General features: G+C 37.1%; 1 protein-coding gene across 4 annotated transcripts; it reads left to right on the forward strand.

Annotated features, from left to right (window-relative positions):
* The first annotated feature begins 14 nt into the window (after positions 1-14).
* LOC124636774 (E3 ubiquitin-protein ligase RNF126-like) lies at positions 15-12379 on the forward strand. Of its 4 annotated transcripts, none has more exons than XR_006985152.1 (8): positions 15-663; positions 1314-1493; positions 4129-4184; positions 6467-6606; positions 7025-7186; positions 7533-7796; positions 9122-9414; positions 9549-12379. XR_006985152.1 is itself a non-coding variant. In XM_047172910.1 (7 exons), the coding sequence occupies exons 1-7, from the start codon at positions 580-582 to the stop codon at positions 9352-9354; spliced, it is 1119 nt and encodes a 372-aa protein (XP_047028866.1). In that variant the 5' UTR covers positions 15-579; the 3' UTR covers positions 9355-12379. The 4 variants fall into 4 exon arrangements, 2 of the variants coding, with proteins under 2 accessions (XP_047028866.1, XP_047028868.1); XR_006985153.1 differs by having other exon boundaries at positions 7533-7784; XM_047172910.1 differs by having other exon boundaries at positions 9122-12379.
* Positions 12380-14632: the final 2253 nt, after the last annotated feature.

Raw genomic sequence — 14632 nt, forward strand, 5'->3', positions numbered from 1 at the left:
CGACAGATAAACGTTGGTATTGCAAGTGTTAATATTTGTATCCATGTCTTATTTTTTATGCTTGCAGCTTGAAAATTCTACATACCATAGATCATTTATAGCTAAAAAATATTGCAAGATGTGTTGATAGCAACAAACAAACATGAAAACATTATTTTGGTGTTTATAATAGGTAGTTTTTATAATGAAAAAAAAAAAAAATTGGTGTGATTAAATTCGCTTATAGGTGTAAAAACAACGCGCTGAGGATTCAACTCACAAAAAGTTTTGGAATTAATTGAAAATACGTATTTAAAAATAGACACGATATTATATTATTAAAACCTATTATATAACAAATGATTGTTCTTCGCTGTAATTAAAACTATAACCATAGACTTCGACCTTTTGTTTTATAGTCTGTGTCGTTGAATCATCTGTGACTTTATAAAGAAAAAAAAATCCGGACCATAGACTCTGCATGTCTTATAAAAAAATGGCGATTGTTAAATTTTTGTTGAGAGTTTGAAAGCACAATCCTCAAGCACATATTTAAAGTTTAAATATCTGTTGGTGAAACTGTGAACATATATCCTAAAAATGGCTGACGCTTTGGTAGAGCGGAGACCTACCGCTCGGTTTTTCTGCCACAGGTGTAACATTGAATTCGAAGATGTTTTGCAGGTAAAAATCAATAGTTTTGGTTATATTTGACCTTAAATGGACATCCCTCTAGTGTTTTTCGTCTCAATATGATATGTACTTGGATGGTGAACCATTAGAATGCGTTTTAATGCAGTTGTTTAGAAAAGGGCGATATTTCCGTGGCTAATTTCCAATGAGGCTATTGGTGCAGCCGGTCGGTTCACAATACTGCGTGACATTTCTTTGGAAAATTGTTCAGGGGTCGGGATTGACGGAAATTGTCAATTTCACACAGTTACATCATTTGTTATGCATCGTTTTGCATTGTGGACCCTGCCCAGTACCTAAGTATATTTATGTACTCGCCTATGTAAATTTATACAACCCACAATAGCGTGAGGAATGTTATTGATGTCAAAAGGAACTGCTTTAATAAGTTCCAAAACAGAACCACCAAGGATAAGGTGTTACCATAATGCTGAACATAACAATGTATTACTCATCATCCATAATATTTGTGCAATGTTAAATGCAATTTGTTATCTCCACCAACTTTTTCTTTTAGAAACGACAACAGTATTGTATTTATAGTTCTAGTAATTGAGCCAACAAATATGCTTTCTATACAAGACATATCCCTGCAACTAAGAGTTGAACAAAAATAAAAAGTATTTACCATGATATTTCAGGATTACACATGCCCATACTGCGCAAGTGGTTTCATCGAACAGCTTGAGAATGAGACAGAGGGCCTGGCATTGTCCGGAGACGACTTCAGCGATGCAGACATGAGCAATATTGATGATATGAGCAATATCGATGACATGAGCAACCTGGACGACTCAGACGACATTCACCATTTGTCACAAGTATGTTCTTTGATATATAAACTGATACTATAGGTCAATAACCCTTTTATACACCCTTGGTAGATCTACTTAATACTACTAATAATCGTTTAATTAATTAGGCACTAGTACCTGATAAAAGTATATGTGACAGATTGTTTTCAAAATAACTGGCAAAACTGATATGCAAGTATCAGCAACAAGTTTTATCTTGTCTGACTTATAAGTATGAAGAACTAGTACCAAAGTTAACAATATAACAACAAGTTACAATACTACTGAAGAATTGTAACACAATACATACTTTGTAATATGCTATTGTTCTTCTACTATTATTTTTATATTAAATCAGTGAATGACTGATTACTTAAACAAATGTTGGACTGATATCACAGTCTTTAATGACCATTTCAGTACATTATAATAAAATTATAAACCTTTCACATTCTTCTGCATTTGTTATGAAGATCCCTTTACTGTCCTTCAAAGTTGAGTTTTAATTTGTCACGGAGGTTATACAGTATGTCCAATGAAATGTGAACAGCTAACTAGCCATCAGCATGACTCATTTGAAAATGTTTACAATTATTATCTGATACTACTATAATTTGCATGCTTGATAGTCACTTGGTTTCAATGATAATCTGATCAAACTGAAGATAAACTTTCAAAAAAGAAAATAACTTTTGTGATGTCATAACTGGATTTTGTAATAAGTTATTTTCAGAAAATGGCATCTATAATCTGTAATTAACCTGTTTTTTTATGATAATTTGGTGTGACAAATATAACACACTATTACTATGTTTGTTATAAGAGTCGTGGTGGCCTAGTGGGTAAAGGACCAACCTCAAGTACGAGGGCGCGGGTTCGATCCCAGGTCAGGCAAGTACCAATGCAACTTTTCTAAGTTTGTATGTACTTTCTAAGTATATCTTAGACACCATTGGCTGTGTTTCGGATGGCACGTTAAACTGTAGGTCCCGGCTGTCATTGAACATCCTTGGCAGTCGTTACGGGTAGTCAGAAGCCAGTAAGTCTGACACCAGTCTAACCAAGGGGTATCGGGTTGCCCGGGATACTGGGTTGAGGAGGTCAGATAGGCAGTCGCTTCTTGTAAAGCACTGGTACTCAGCTGAATCCGGTTAGACTGGAAGCCGACCCCAACATGATTGGGAAAAGGCTCGGAGGATGATGATTACTATGTTTGTTATACAGTGTTACAAACTGCTTTCTTATTTCTTCTGTACTTAATTTACTACATAATATAACACAAGACTTGCTAGAATTCAGCACGAAATTATCAAATAGCAAATCTGTGTATAAAAAATATAATTCAACATTATGAAATATTTAATTATGTGGACATACATAGATGTTACTAGAACAACAGTGGTATAATGGTACCACATGTGAAGTTGTTAATAAGTATGTCAGGATCCCCCGGGATGTGGTTGTTCTAATTCGCCAACGTTCGTTATCGCGGTCGCGTGAGGCACGGTCGCCACGTGACGTCGGCTCGACGTGTCACCCACCGTATCGTGATAACGTATGTTGTGAACTTTCCACCGTATGATCAACTACGGACCTACGGTACAGCTTCACAAACCCACGTGGCTAACACTGTATTAATAGATTAGATCGATTCGTTAGCCGATGTTTATCTCCGCCTTATTGCCCTCTCGGAAACGCTGATAAGAATTTTAATGTTGTTTTGCATGAAAGTTCTAGACGGTTGTTTACGTTCTGTTATCATTTTAGTTTATTTACATAAAAATATTTTTGCGCATAAGATTTGTTATTTTGACTGAAACTCATTTTTTCTGGAAGCCGACCCCAACATGATTGGGAAAAGGCTCGGAGGATGATGACTGAAACTCATTTTTTACAATGAATTACGGTCTTGTTTCTACGTTAATTGCAATTATTTTTGGTGGATTAGTTGTGGTACTATTGCACAATGATTAGACTAATATGCTGACTGTGGATTACATACTCATACGTAAATGTCACGTCATATGACGTCACTTATAAACTACCTACTCATGCCGAGGATCGCATCAATAGGACCAATTTGTTATTATATGAGAATAGCAGAGAAACAGGGAATTTAAACGGATGAAAAATATACAGGAGCTTAAAATTCTGCGCAGACAGAAAACTGCGCTCTTACTACTCGACATCATATACAGCCACCAGACTTTCACAACTTTATTTTTTACGACAATGTTATAAAATTAATTGAACACGTTGTTAGAATATACCTTCTATGGAACGTAGGCGTATTTTTCCAAAGTGCCCCGTCGTGACATAAGTACTCTCTACTTTATTGGTGTCCTTCAAAAGGTCAAGGTTATAGTGATTACTGGGCTGGCCATGTGTTTGCTTAACATTAGTAAAAGTATTATCTATGTAGGTAGCATTTGTATTTATGTGGTTATTTCCTCTACAATTTATATCAATTATTGTATGCTTTGCATCGAACCTGTACTCGCGTATATTTTACGTCAGCGATTTTTTTTCTGCTGACGTATCGACGAAACAAGTTCACTTTAAATTAATCTAATACGCTTCTTGCAAACTCACATAAATTAACAAAAAAATTATAACTTATGTTGATAACTCTGTCTAAAACCTTGAATTTTTCTGTTTTCAGGGCACCCCTCCAATGTTGAACGATCTAGCATTCCTAATGTCAGGCGGCCGGTTACGGTAAGTTTACTCAACTTGGCAGACAATAATAAATACGTCTCTATTTTTTTACATAGTAACAAATAAATAAAAAGACAGACACACATAGTAGGGCACAAATAGGGAATTACCTACAGAACACTCGCCCTAATTATATAATAGTAGTAGATGTTCGAGCGAGACGTCGGGCTGCGGGTTGTTCGAAAGAGATACCGCGGCCCTGGTACATAAAAGGCCTATGACGGAACAAAACGGTTTTTAGTCAAAAAGAGTCTGACACTCCCTCACCGCTGCTAACCCACAGCGGGAGGGGTCATTTGATGATTTTTGACGTCCTTAATAAAAGAAAAAAAAAAAAAGGCCACCAGTCCCAAGAGTCTAGCCAGCATTAAATAGTATTGAAAACAAATATACAATATTCAATATACAAATAAATAGCAATATCGCACGCAAATTCCATTGAATATCCCAAGGGGTGCATACATTTTGGATTGTGTGTCCAATGACCATAAAATACTAACAAACACGCATGGATACGCACTTTTTCAAAATAATGTTTTTCGACATAACAATGAACAGCAACTGTCCCGGGTCCTACTTTTCGATAAACTCGTTAGGTAGTTTTCGCATTATTTTGGAAGTTCAATGCCATGTGCTTATTCTGATTTTTACTAACGGTGAGTATGTTATAGTTCGGCCATTCAGAGAATGCGTTCCTGACACGTCGCGATTGAACTGACGACGTAACTTTGCAATGGCGTTGCAGTTACGATAAAAATATTTTTGCTGGTTGTTTACCGTTTTAACAATTGAGGAGCATTAAAACAACATTATTATATCAATAATCAATGAATGTTATAATTTTGTGCCAAACTGAGTGTCAAATAACTTGGTAAACAATATTTTTCTAAATCTATACTGCGCTATTACAAGGTTATGTCAGCGGTTTATATTTTGTAGTGCTGTGCTAAAAATAACAGGCAAGTATCGTAATCTGTTCTTATACAGTTATAATATAAAATAATACGTTTTGATTTTCTTTTTAAGAATTGGAAAATAATGGACTATAAGACTTAATTATAACGTTTATGAAATATAAAAATAAAACTATGACCAAACCGCATTTTTATACTTAGATTAAAAATGGTAACCCCAAATGGCGTTATGGGCCGCCATTTTGTGACGCTAAAACAGTCGTCCGTTGTCGTTTCGTGCGCATAGACCACGTTTTTCAAGTGTTTTCGATCTGTTTTTATTTGATTACCCGGCTTTTGTTAGACCGAGATATCAGGATTGATTCTGTTATTGATAATAATATAATTATACATGTAGGCGAAGATGATGATGAAGACACCACCTCCTCAAGCAAATCGGAGTCTGATTAATATTCTGTTCGCACATTCAATTCAATGTACTTGTAACAAAGAATAAATAAAACAATTTTATTATATGAATATTACCTTTTTTTGGTTTCCACTTAAATAACTAAAATATAAAACAAATGATTCCGCCAATTTAAAACGAAAATAATCTTAAAATAATGCGGCGGTTCATTTTGAAGGAACGGTAACGAACTCAGTGTTATGTTGTGCCCATCACTAGTCGTGACTAACTGATAGGTGTCAGGAACGCATTCTCTGAACGGCCGAAGTATAATTAAATTGTTGCAAGAACTCTTTTACTACGAGTCCTAGTTGCACACCAATATATGATGAAATTTTATATTGGTCATCGCCCTTTACATCCGAAAAAACAATGGTTGGCAATTGCAAGATATGTTACCGACAGGTGAACGTGTTTCGAAATCTACTTGAGGATACTATTTGCAATCAAGCGGAATTTAATAAAACAAAGTAAAAACTGTACTGATTAAGTAATTAATAATGTACTGTTTGTTTTTACTGTACGATGTCGAGTCATCGGTATCCATTCCAATTTAAGAAAAGACAAGAGCTTTTGAAAGCTGAACAGAGATTTTGATATACCACTACATATTATAGGAACTTTAACACGTGTTGCGTCAGAATGTCGGTAAAAACCTAGGGATTATTAAGCTTGATAATCCCTAGCTTTTTGTCAACTGTTCCTATTTTGGCGGGCCCACAAGCAAGGGAGCATGTAATGATCCTTGGATTGAGATTCGCTTAATTCCTTACCTGAAAATGATGTAGCCCTTTACTATGATTCTGCGAACGCCATCGCAATTTTGTTTCCAATACTTCTACTTACACAGCCATACAACTAACTTCATACGTGTGAAATGAGTTAGTGAATAACTTCCAATTGCTTTTTTTTACTTGCAGCGGCGCGGGTCGGCGCGAGACGCTGATGGAGCAGCTGGTGTGGATGATCGGCGGCGCGCGGGCGGGCGCGGGCGCCGTGACGGCCGGCGCGCCCTTCGTGCTGGTGGGCGCGCCCGGCGACTACGTGTTTGGCGGTGAAGGTTACAACCTCCTTGTTTTGCTTTTACCTCTTTGGTTGCGCCCTCGCTACGAAGGTTTTAGTTCGGTGGTGTTGCGTGTTCCATTTTCAATTTTATGCCTCTCGTTTTGAATTTTTGAGAAGTGTTGGTGCAGTGGTTTTCGAGACTTTCCCATAAAACTTAAAAAAGAATTTTCTTTATCCTTTGTATTCGTTTTTTTTTGTATCACGAAGGCAAGGTTTTAAAAACTCACCTAGACAAAAGTATTCTCTCTCTCTTGCCCCTGATATGTTCATGAAATTTTGCATTGGTACCTATGTTTTAAATAAGATTTAGTATTGTTTCTAAATTTTTATGTTTTTTTTTTTCATATTGCGTTTTTTTTTACCACACTAACAGTAGTAAGATGTCATAACCCAATGCTTATACCTTCTTCCAGGTCTCGACGCAGTAGTAACACAATTGCTAGGACAGCTAGAAAATGCAGGGCCTCCGCCCCTTCCCCGGGAACAGATAGCAGCCCTGCCTTCAGTTGTCGTCACTGAAGAACAAGTCGCCGCCAACACATCGTGTTCTGTCTGCTGGGAGAACTTTCAGTCTGGTGAGTTACCTCTTGCAGATTATGCTGTCCTGGTAATACAGAAGTGTAATAGGCGTCAGTAGTTCTATAGGATATCTAAAAAAGTGGTATAAATTATGTGTACAAGCACATGGCGAAAAGCAGGGCAAAGCATTTTAGTAGTCCATTAGCGACATTGTCTTCATTGAAATAGAATCCAAAATCGGTTATCACAACTTTCACATGCAGTCACTTTTGTGCTCGTCGTGAGACAGAGAAAAAACTCTTGACGCTCGCCACCAATCTTTATATCTTATGAATGACTAAAATAATATGTATTTTTTATGGATTTTAATTTGAGTTCTCATAATGTTGTTGATGATTCCAGGCGAGTCAGTATCTCGGTTAGAGTGCGACCATATCTTCCACGCGAACTGCATCACACCCTGGCTGCAGCTACACGCCACGTGTCCCATCTGCCGGCGTTCGCTGCTGCCCGAGGAGGCGGCGGACGCGGCCGAGCCCGCGCCCGCGCCGCCGCCCACTGCGGCCACCGACACCAGCGCCAGCACCACCACCACCGGCGCCACCACGCCCTCCACGCAGGCCCCGCCCACCGACACCTCCGCCAGCCAGTACCGTGAGTCCTTATGTAAGACTTACTGCACACTAACATGCTATCCTAGTACCTCTACTAATTACCTTATTGTCTCAATCATCACCCGAGCCTTTTTCCCAACTATGTTGGGGTCGGCTGCCAGTCTAACCGGCAAGCTGAGTACCATTGTTTTTGCCTAATTACCTTGCTTTCATTGAAACTCATTTTAAGCATGTACTTATACCACAATTATGGCTTTTTGTCAGATCAATCGATCTATAGACGATCGATTGATCAATAGTTTCAACCATACCGATGGCGCCAATCAAGCCTTTTCAGGGGCCCGATTCTCCTAATTTTACTTAAGCAACATACGATTCACATTCGACTGCGATCCTATCACGACTGAAATGAAATGAAATCGTTTATTTTGCAAGTTGGACATTACATCACTTTTACACGTCATTTTAAGAACGCTGAGGTCGGCATTTCCTAACTGACTGATCCCAGAGAAGAAACGCCGAAACAAACTCAAGGGTCATAGTCTCTTTTAAAGTCCAAACATGTTTTAAATCAAATAATATTATGTGTGAGTGTCACCATGTACGCGGTCTGGAATGGCCTTTTGAGGAAAGAGCCACATCAGGCTGGAGCTGACCAGTCCCAACAGACGGCACGCATGCATCAGTCGTCGTGTAGCTCAACCATATCTTAGGGAGCTCAACGACCTGTCACACGACGATACCAGATCTGCAGAACATTTGCGTAGGCCATTCAAAAATACTCAAACCCGCCAGACAGTATTTATGTTATAAGAATATATAATGTTGCTCGCATACACGATACTCACATTCACAACAATAATAATAAAAATTAATTTAAAAAAATACAATTATAATTTATAAATGTCAATAAACAATGTCATTAATAAAATTCGATTACGATGGAAGTGTATGTGTGGCATTCCGCTATTTTTTCTTTGAAATGAACGTTTTTATCCTTTTCTGTCATTCAATAATGAATTATTTTGTCTGCAAATGATTTATGATTGTAGAGCAAACTACTGTATAGACCAAAATCACCAAAATAGCAGACCAATCGCAAACCAATCGAATTTCGTTGGAATACGATTGGTCTTATAGTCTTATACTCTATATAATTGCGATCATATTGCGATTCAATTTTGACATTATTAACTTAGGAGAATCGGGCCCCTGGTCGTCAATCGAAGGTATCTGACTGACGATTCAGTTAGTTTTCTGTTAAAAATAATTGCCGCTTTCTCCATTTCGCTAACCTGAGGCTTGATAGAGTTTACCACTGGTTATTTGATTCGTAATAGTTGTATATGGTCGAGACTGACACGTGTTTTGTTGCAGCGTCGCTGACGCAGCTGCTGGTGCGGCGGCTGCCGCGGCGCGGGCTGGCGGGCTGGGCGGGGCTGGCGGAGTCCAGCAGCTCGTCGGGCAGCATGTCCACGGCGTCGTCGGTGACGGCGGGCGGGGTGTGGGCGCCGCCCTCCAACACCAACTCGTCGACGTCGAACTCGTCGTCGTCGCTGAACTCGGCGGAGCGCGAGCGGCAGTACAACATGGACATCGACTTCGACTAGCTCCGCGCCGCTCTGCGCGCCTGGTACTGTGATGTGATCGTGATACGACATTGTTCGATAGTAAGTTGAAGCGTTTATTTTTTTATTTATGTCGAAATTGATGATAATATTTTTCATAGTGTCACATAAATATGATTGTACGAGATCTATGTATAAAATATATAGTTATACCATTAAAAGTTCTTACATTCTAGATAATACATCAGCATATAAAGGATCAGTCGGAGTTGTGTGCCTTTGATTTGTATTGCAGTGTAGTGTAACATTTCCATACGAGAAGACACAGTGGATGTTTTTCGAATGTCACATGCTATCATAAAACAGTCGTATGACAGAGACAATGGGCGGTGTACATTTAAAAATACATATTATGTAACTAAAAGTAAATTATTTTGCTACTGTGAAGTTAATGGATAAGTTATTATTTACAAAATGTTTAGTTTTCATCTGTGTACAAAATTACCTGAGTGAATAATGATGTTGCATGTTTGTTAAACGCAATTTTCTTATTGCATTGATTTTATTCTTTTGTAAATTTTGTAAATAAGCATGTAAGTTTAAGAACTTTGCTATAAGCTGTAGTATATTTAATACTCAGACAAATAGCTGAATATATATTTCGCCAAATGATGTGATTTTAAATTGGGTTAATCGATATAAGGGGATCCTTTTACTACATGTTTCTATAATCATCTAGTAATCCAAATACATTAGACCTTAAAGGGATATTCCATCTATGTTGACAATGCAAGAATCTTTGAATTGATTAAGCACATATTTTTTTGTATATAGTGAATGAGTTCTAAAGAATAATACTTTTATTTTCTGCTTTTGGAAGAAGTGTTTTTTTTTTATAGTGCTGACCTTTTTATATGAGCCGCTTTTAACTGGGGAACATGCTCGCTACTGAGGACTTAGTGAGTGAGTGTGGCAGACGTTAGACGTAGTGTGTGTAGCGTAGCCTACAGTACGCGTGTGTGTGGCGGCCCTAGGCCCGCGTCACACCTAGCGGTTGTGAGAGAATGAGTACATTAAATTATTTTATTATTAAAACTTTATTTTGACTGAGTGCTGTATGTATTCTGTTCTGTTTGCGGTTTGCTCAAGTGTACAATGATAAACAATGGGATTGAAAATGTCATTAAACTACTAACACATAAGATTACGTCCAGTCTGTAAGTAGTGGAGTAGTTGCGAGTTGTAGATGAACACTACTTGTGCTAAGATAAGACGACTCTGCGGAGTGGAAATGTGTGACCTATTGAACATTGAGATGTCGTGTCGATCTTATTTTTGTAATACGCACTAGGCAGGGACAACCCTGGTAGAGATATCGGGGATTTTTATTAATTCTACAATGATACCAGAGTGAGAAGTTTTTATGAAGATATTTTTCAATAGGAATGGCATAGTGGATATACTAGTGTTACTTAATCGAGTTTGTTGAGTATATTTGTAAATAGGCGGGCGCGGGCTCGAGTGCAGCGGGCGAGGGGCCGACGGGCGGCGTGACGTCACACGAGCCCCGCCCGCCTGCTGATGTAAGGCAAACCGAGCAGCTCACAGCGAGACACCAACACTTCTCAAAGCTAACAATACTCGATGTTCCTATCCAACTTAGGTTACTTACTAGTGTCGATTGGACAGATGTGTCACCGGGCCGAGCCGACTGCATTACTGACCCTCTCATACAAATCGGAGACGCGATGAATTTCCCATAATATTAGAATGTATAAAATTATATCTTGCCTAATTACTGTAACACTGTGTAAGGTAGAAATCATTATCATACTTAGGCTCTTGGTGATCCATGTGTCTCAAAATATGCATTTCAAATTTTAGATCCGGGACTATCTGGGTCTTAAAACTGATCTCTTAAGTGTTAATGCTTAAGGTATATAAAATTTGAAATTGTATTTTTGTATAATCTTCACTTAGTCGTAGAATAGGCCTAAAATTCGGATAGGTTTGACACCGAATCTGTGTCCTAAGAACACGAAGTTATAGTTGAAAGGGGCAGTCGCATCGCTTATGAAGTATTTCCACCTGGTTCATATTTATTGGTAGGTAGGTCGGAACACACCAGTTGTAAGCAAATTACGGTTGAAAACAATTAATTTGATATGGAACTTTGTGGTGTGGGCGAGCGTTATCTAGGTCGATGTCAGCAGGTGTTTGTAGTGAAAACACATTAGGATTTCCGATCGTCGATACCGATAGCTGCATTTCTGTACTTCGGACTATCGATTCAAATAAATATTTCATGCAAACCTTTCGAACATAATCAAGGGTCGTATGATTAAAAACATAAATTGTTGCGTACCTTAGCGTCTTAAATAAGTAAATAGATTTTTTGTTAAATTAGTAATCTTATTTTGGGTTTACATACAACTTAACCAGGCTTTCTATTTGTTATGTCACTATTATTAAGTTATTTATCATTGTACACAATATGAATGCCAGAATACATATTTTCATATTTGAAAAATATGGATATAAGTATCTTGAAATATACCTAATATTGTAAATACAATAATTGTCTTTAAAATTCAATAAAAAACAGTATTCCACAGTCACCTGTCTTTTATTAAATATTGTTTATTGGCGTAGAAAACTCCGATGCTTTGTGGAATTTATCGCACGAACATTTTGTTATGAGCACAGAAATGTAAAAAAATCGTGTAGTAAAGTTTTTATTTCTTTGTTACGACTTAGATGCATGAAAAACCTGAAAGGTGTTAAAAAATTGAATGAAGCAAGAAGTTCGTGTGATAAAACCGTAATTTTAATAATTGAATTTTGGAATTTAAACTAATAACTTATTTTTATTCATTTATTAATTTCATAAAACTAAGTAGCGAGTTCGACAAAGTTCTATATCAAATTATCACCATGTTACATTACATTATGTATAAAGGAAGTCTTAGAGGTTTGTAAAACGTTAAATTACCAAGGATATGTAAATGTAAAAAAAAATAACATAAAAATTATATGTAAAGTTTGAAAATAAATGCAAGTATATTGATTTTGGTGTTGTCATTTCCTCATAATTTCGGTGTGTTAGTATATTTTCTGGAAATTCCTGATATGAGGACCGTGTATGAATCCCCCTTAAATTTTAAGTTTTTTTTACATAGAGGCATACACTGAGGCTTGTCTGCCCTAGCTTATAATTATTTAATTCTGATCAACTATCCCTAGATTTTTGCTATAAGAGAATGTAACAGAAAATCTTTGAAATTGAAAATAGTGGACCTTGCTAACTTTTCTTTACGAGTGCTTAACGCTTCCTTACAAAATTGAAAAAGGCTTTTAATAAAAGAAAGACTGCTTAACAGGTACAATAAATTAATTCCTTAATATGAATGATGTAAAAAACCTTTAATATCAAAAATTGATGTGTTTCACGTGTGACGTGGGAGGGGTTATAAGGGAACCGCAGGTAGATTAATTATGAAGTACCAGGCGAGCAGATGCGGCGACACGTGCGCGCGCGTCGGCCACTGGAGCGGATGATTTATTTCTACTGGTGTTCGAACACGGGCATTTTGAGATATGTGAATTTGATTAGGGTGAAGGAGTAAATAAGGCGCTACATTTTTAATGGTTTAGAAATTTTCTTCATTTTCTTTTATGTTTAAATACATTTTAAATTGAAATTAGAACCATACAAACTTCTATATAAAAAGCAGATATAGGTATCAAAGGCAGTTCTCTTTTGGATTGGCCTGCCTAAGTCCTCCCTAGACAATATAATCCAGTCCACTGTTAGACACATGCCCTCTTATAGCACGCCTTATAAATATGCATTAAAATTATTTTTATGACAACATAATATTACAGCTTGTGTTAGCGTGAGCCTAGACAGGTGCAAATGTTTACATGGAACCTTAAGCAACATGAATCTTCTATCTTTATTAGGCATATCAAATTAATGAATTCAAACCTAAACAGCTGGTAACAACCCTTTGGAATTACCGACTAGGTTTAAAAGTAAGTAATTATAACTAATAGGTATATGCACTACTTATTTTAGAAAATAACTTGCGAGTGTGTTTAGCCATATATGATATAGCGTCCTATTGCCGTTTCTAGATAATACCACAGACAACATATAGGTCCGATCTATCACGATGGCTGTCTAAAAATTAAATGTCTTTTCCTAATATTATAATTGATTAAATATTAGGTTCAACCTACATATATCTAGGTAGGTAAGTCGCTCTGGGGCCCGATTCTCCTAAGTTAATAATGTCAAAATCGAGTAGAAATCGAATCGCAATAGCAGTTTTAACCATATCGGGCATTCTGCTACTAATAAAAGACCAATCGCATTCGATTGACATTTGATTGGTGTGCGATTGGTCTGCTATTTTGGTGATTTTGGTCCATACGGTAGTTTGCTGTACAATCATTTTGCAATCGTAAATCATTTGCAGACAAAATGATTCATTATTGAATGACAGAAAAGGATAAAAACGTTTATTTCAAAGAAAAAATAGCGGAATGCCACATACCCTTCAATCGTAATCGAGTCGGGATCGGATCTCAGTCGAATCTAGTCGAACGTGAATCGTATGACGCTTAAGTAAAATTAGGAGAATCGCGGCCCTGGCAAAACGCCTGAACAAAATGTTTGAGCTACACTAGTTACATCAAGGCGCACCTTTTTATCAGAACACGCTATCTTATTATAATGTACAATTTAAAACAAAGCAACTTAAGTGCACTCTATTTCTTGAACAAAACAAACTCTCTCTGAGCTGCGTTTAAAAAAAGTTACGTTGTTAAACATGGCGCCTGCAAGATGTATCAGGTTGGCATTCTTCACTCAACGGGGAGCGCAATAATGGGATTTATTTGTGTAAACATCTTTATAATAGTCTACTGCCATATTTCGTTACAGGAACAAGAGTATTGTTAATAAAAGTAGTCGTAACTTTCATGCTAAGTTTATGTTTAGCTGTCAATGTTAGCAATTTCTAGCTATAGGTCCTACAACGGTACATGAATATGTATTTACGTATCAATTTTTTTAACGTAGGTACTTAAAAGAAAGGAGAAGGGTCTCAATTCTTTGTCTGTTTTTTTTTTCAATTAAAGCAATTGGGTATGGTGTGAATCTATATAATGACAGATATATTAATGACGACTCCTGTCGAACCCTTCAGCGATTAGAAGCGTAACGGTAGCGTAATGTAACAACTGTTATTACGGCTCATTTCACTCTGCTGACAAATGGCATACAGTGAAATGTTACATTTGGGGAAACCACTGA

This window comes from Helicoverpa zea, chromosome 15, assembly GCF_022581195.2.
Source record: "Helicoverpa zea isolate HzStark_Cry1AcR chromosome 15, ilHelZeax1.1, whole genome shotgun sequence".
Lineage (NCBI taxonomy): Eukaryota > Metazoa > Arthropoda > Insecta > Lepidoptera > Noctuidae > Helicoverpa > Helicoverpa zea.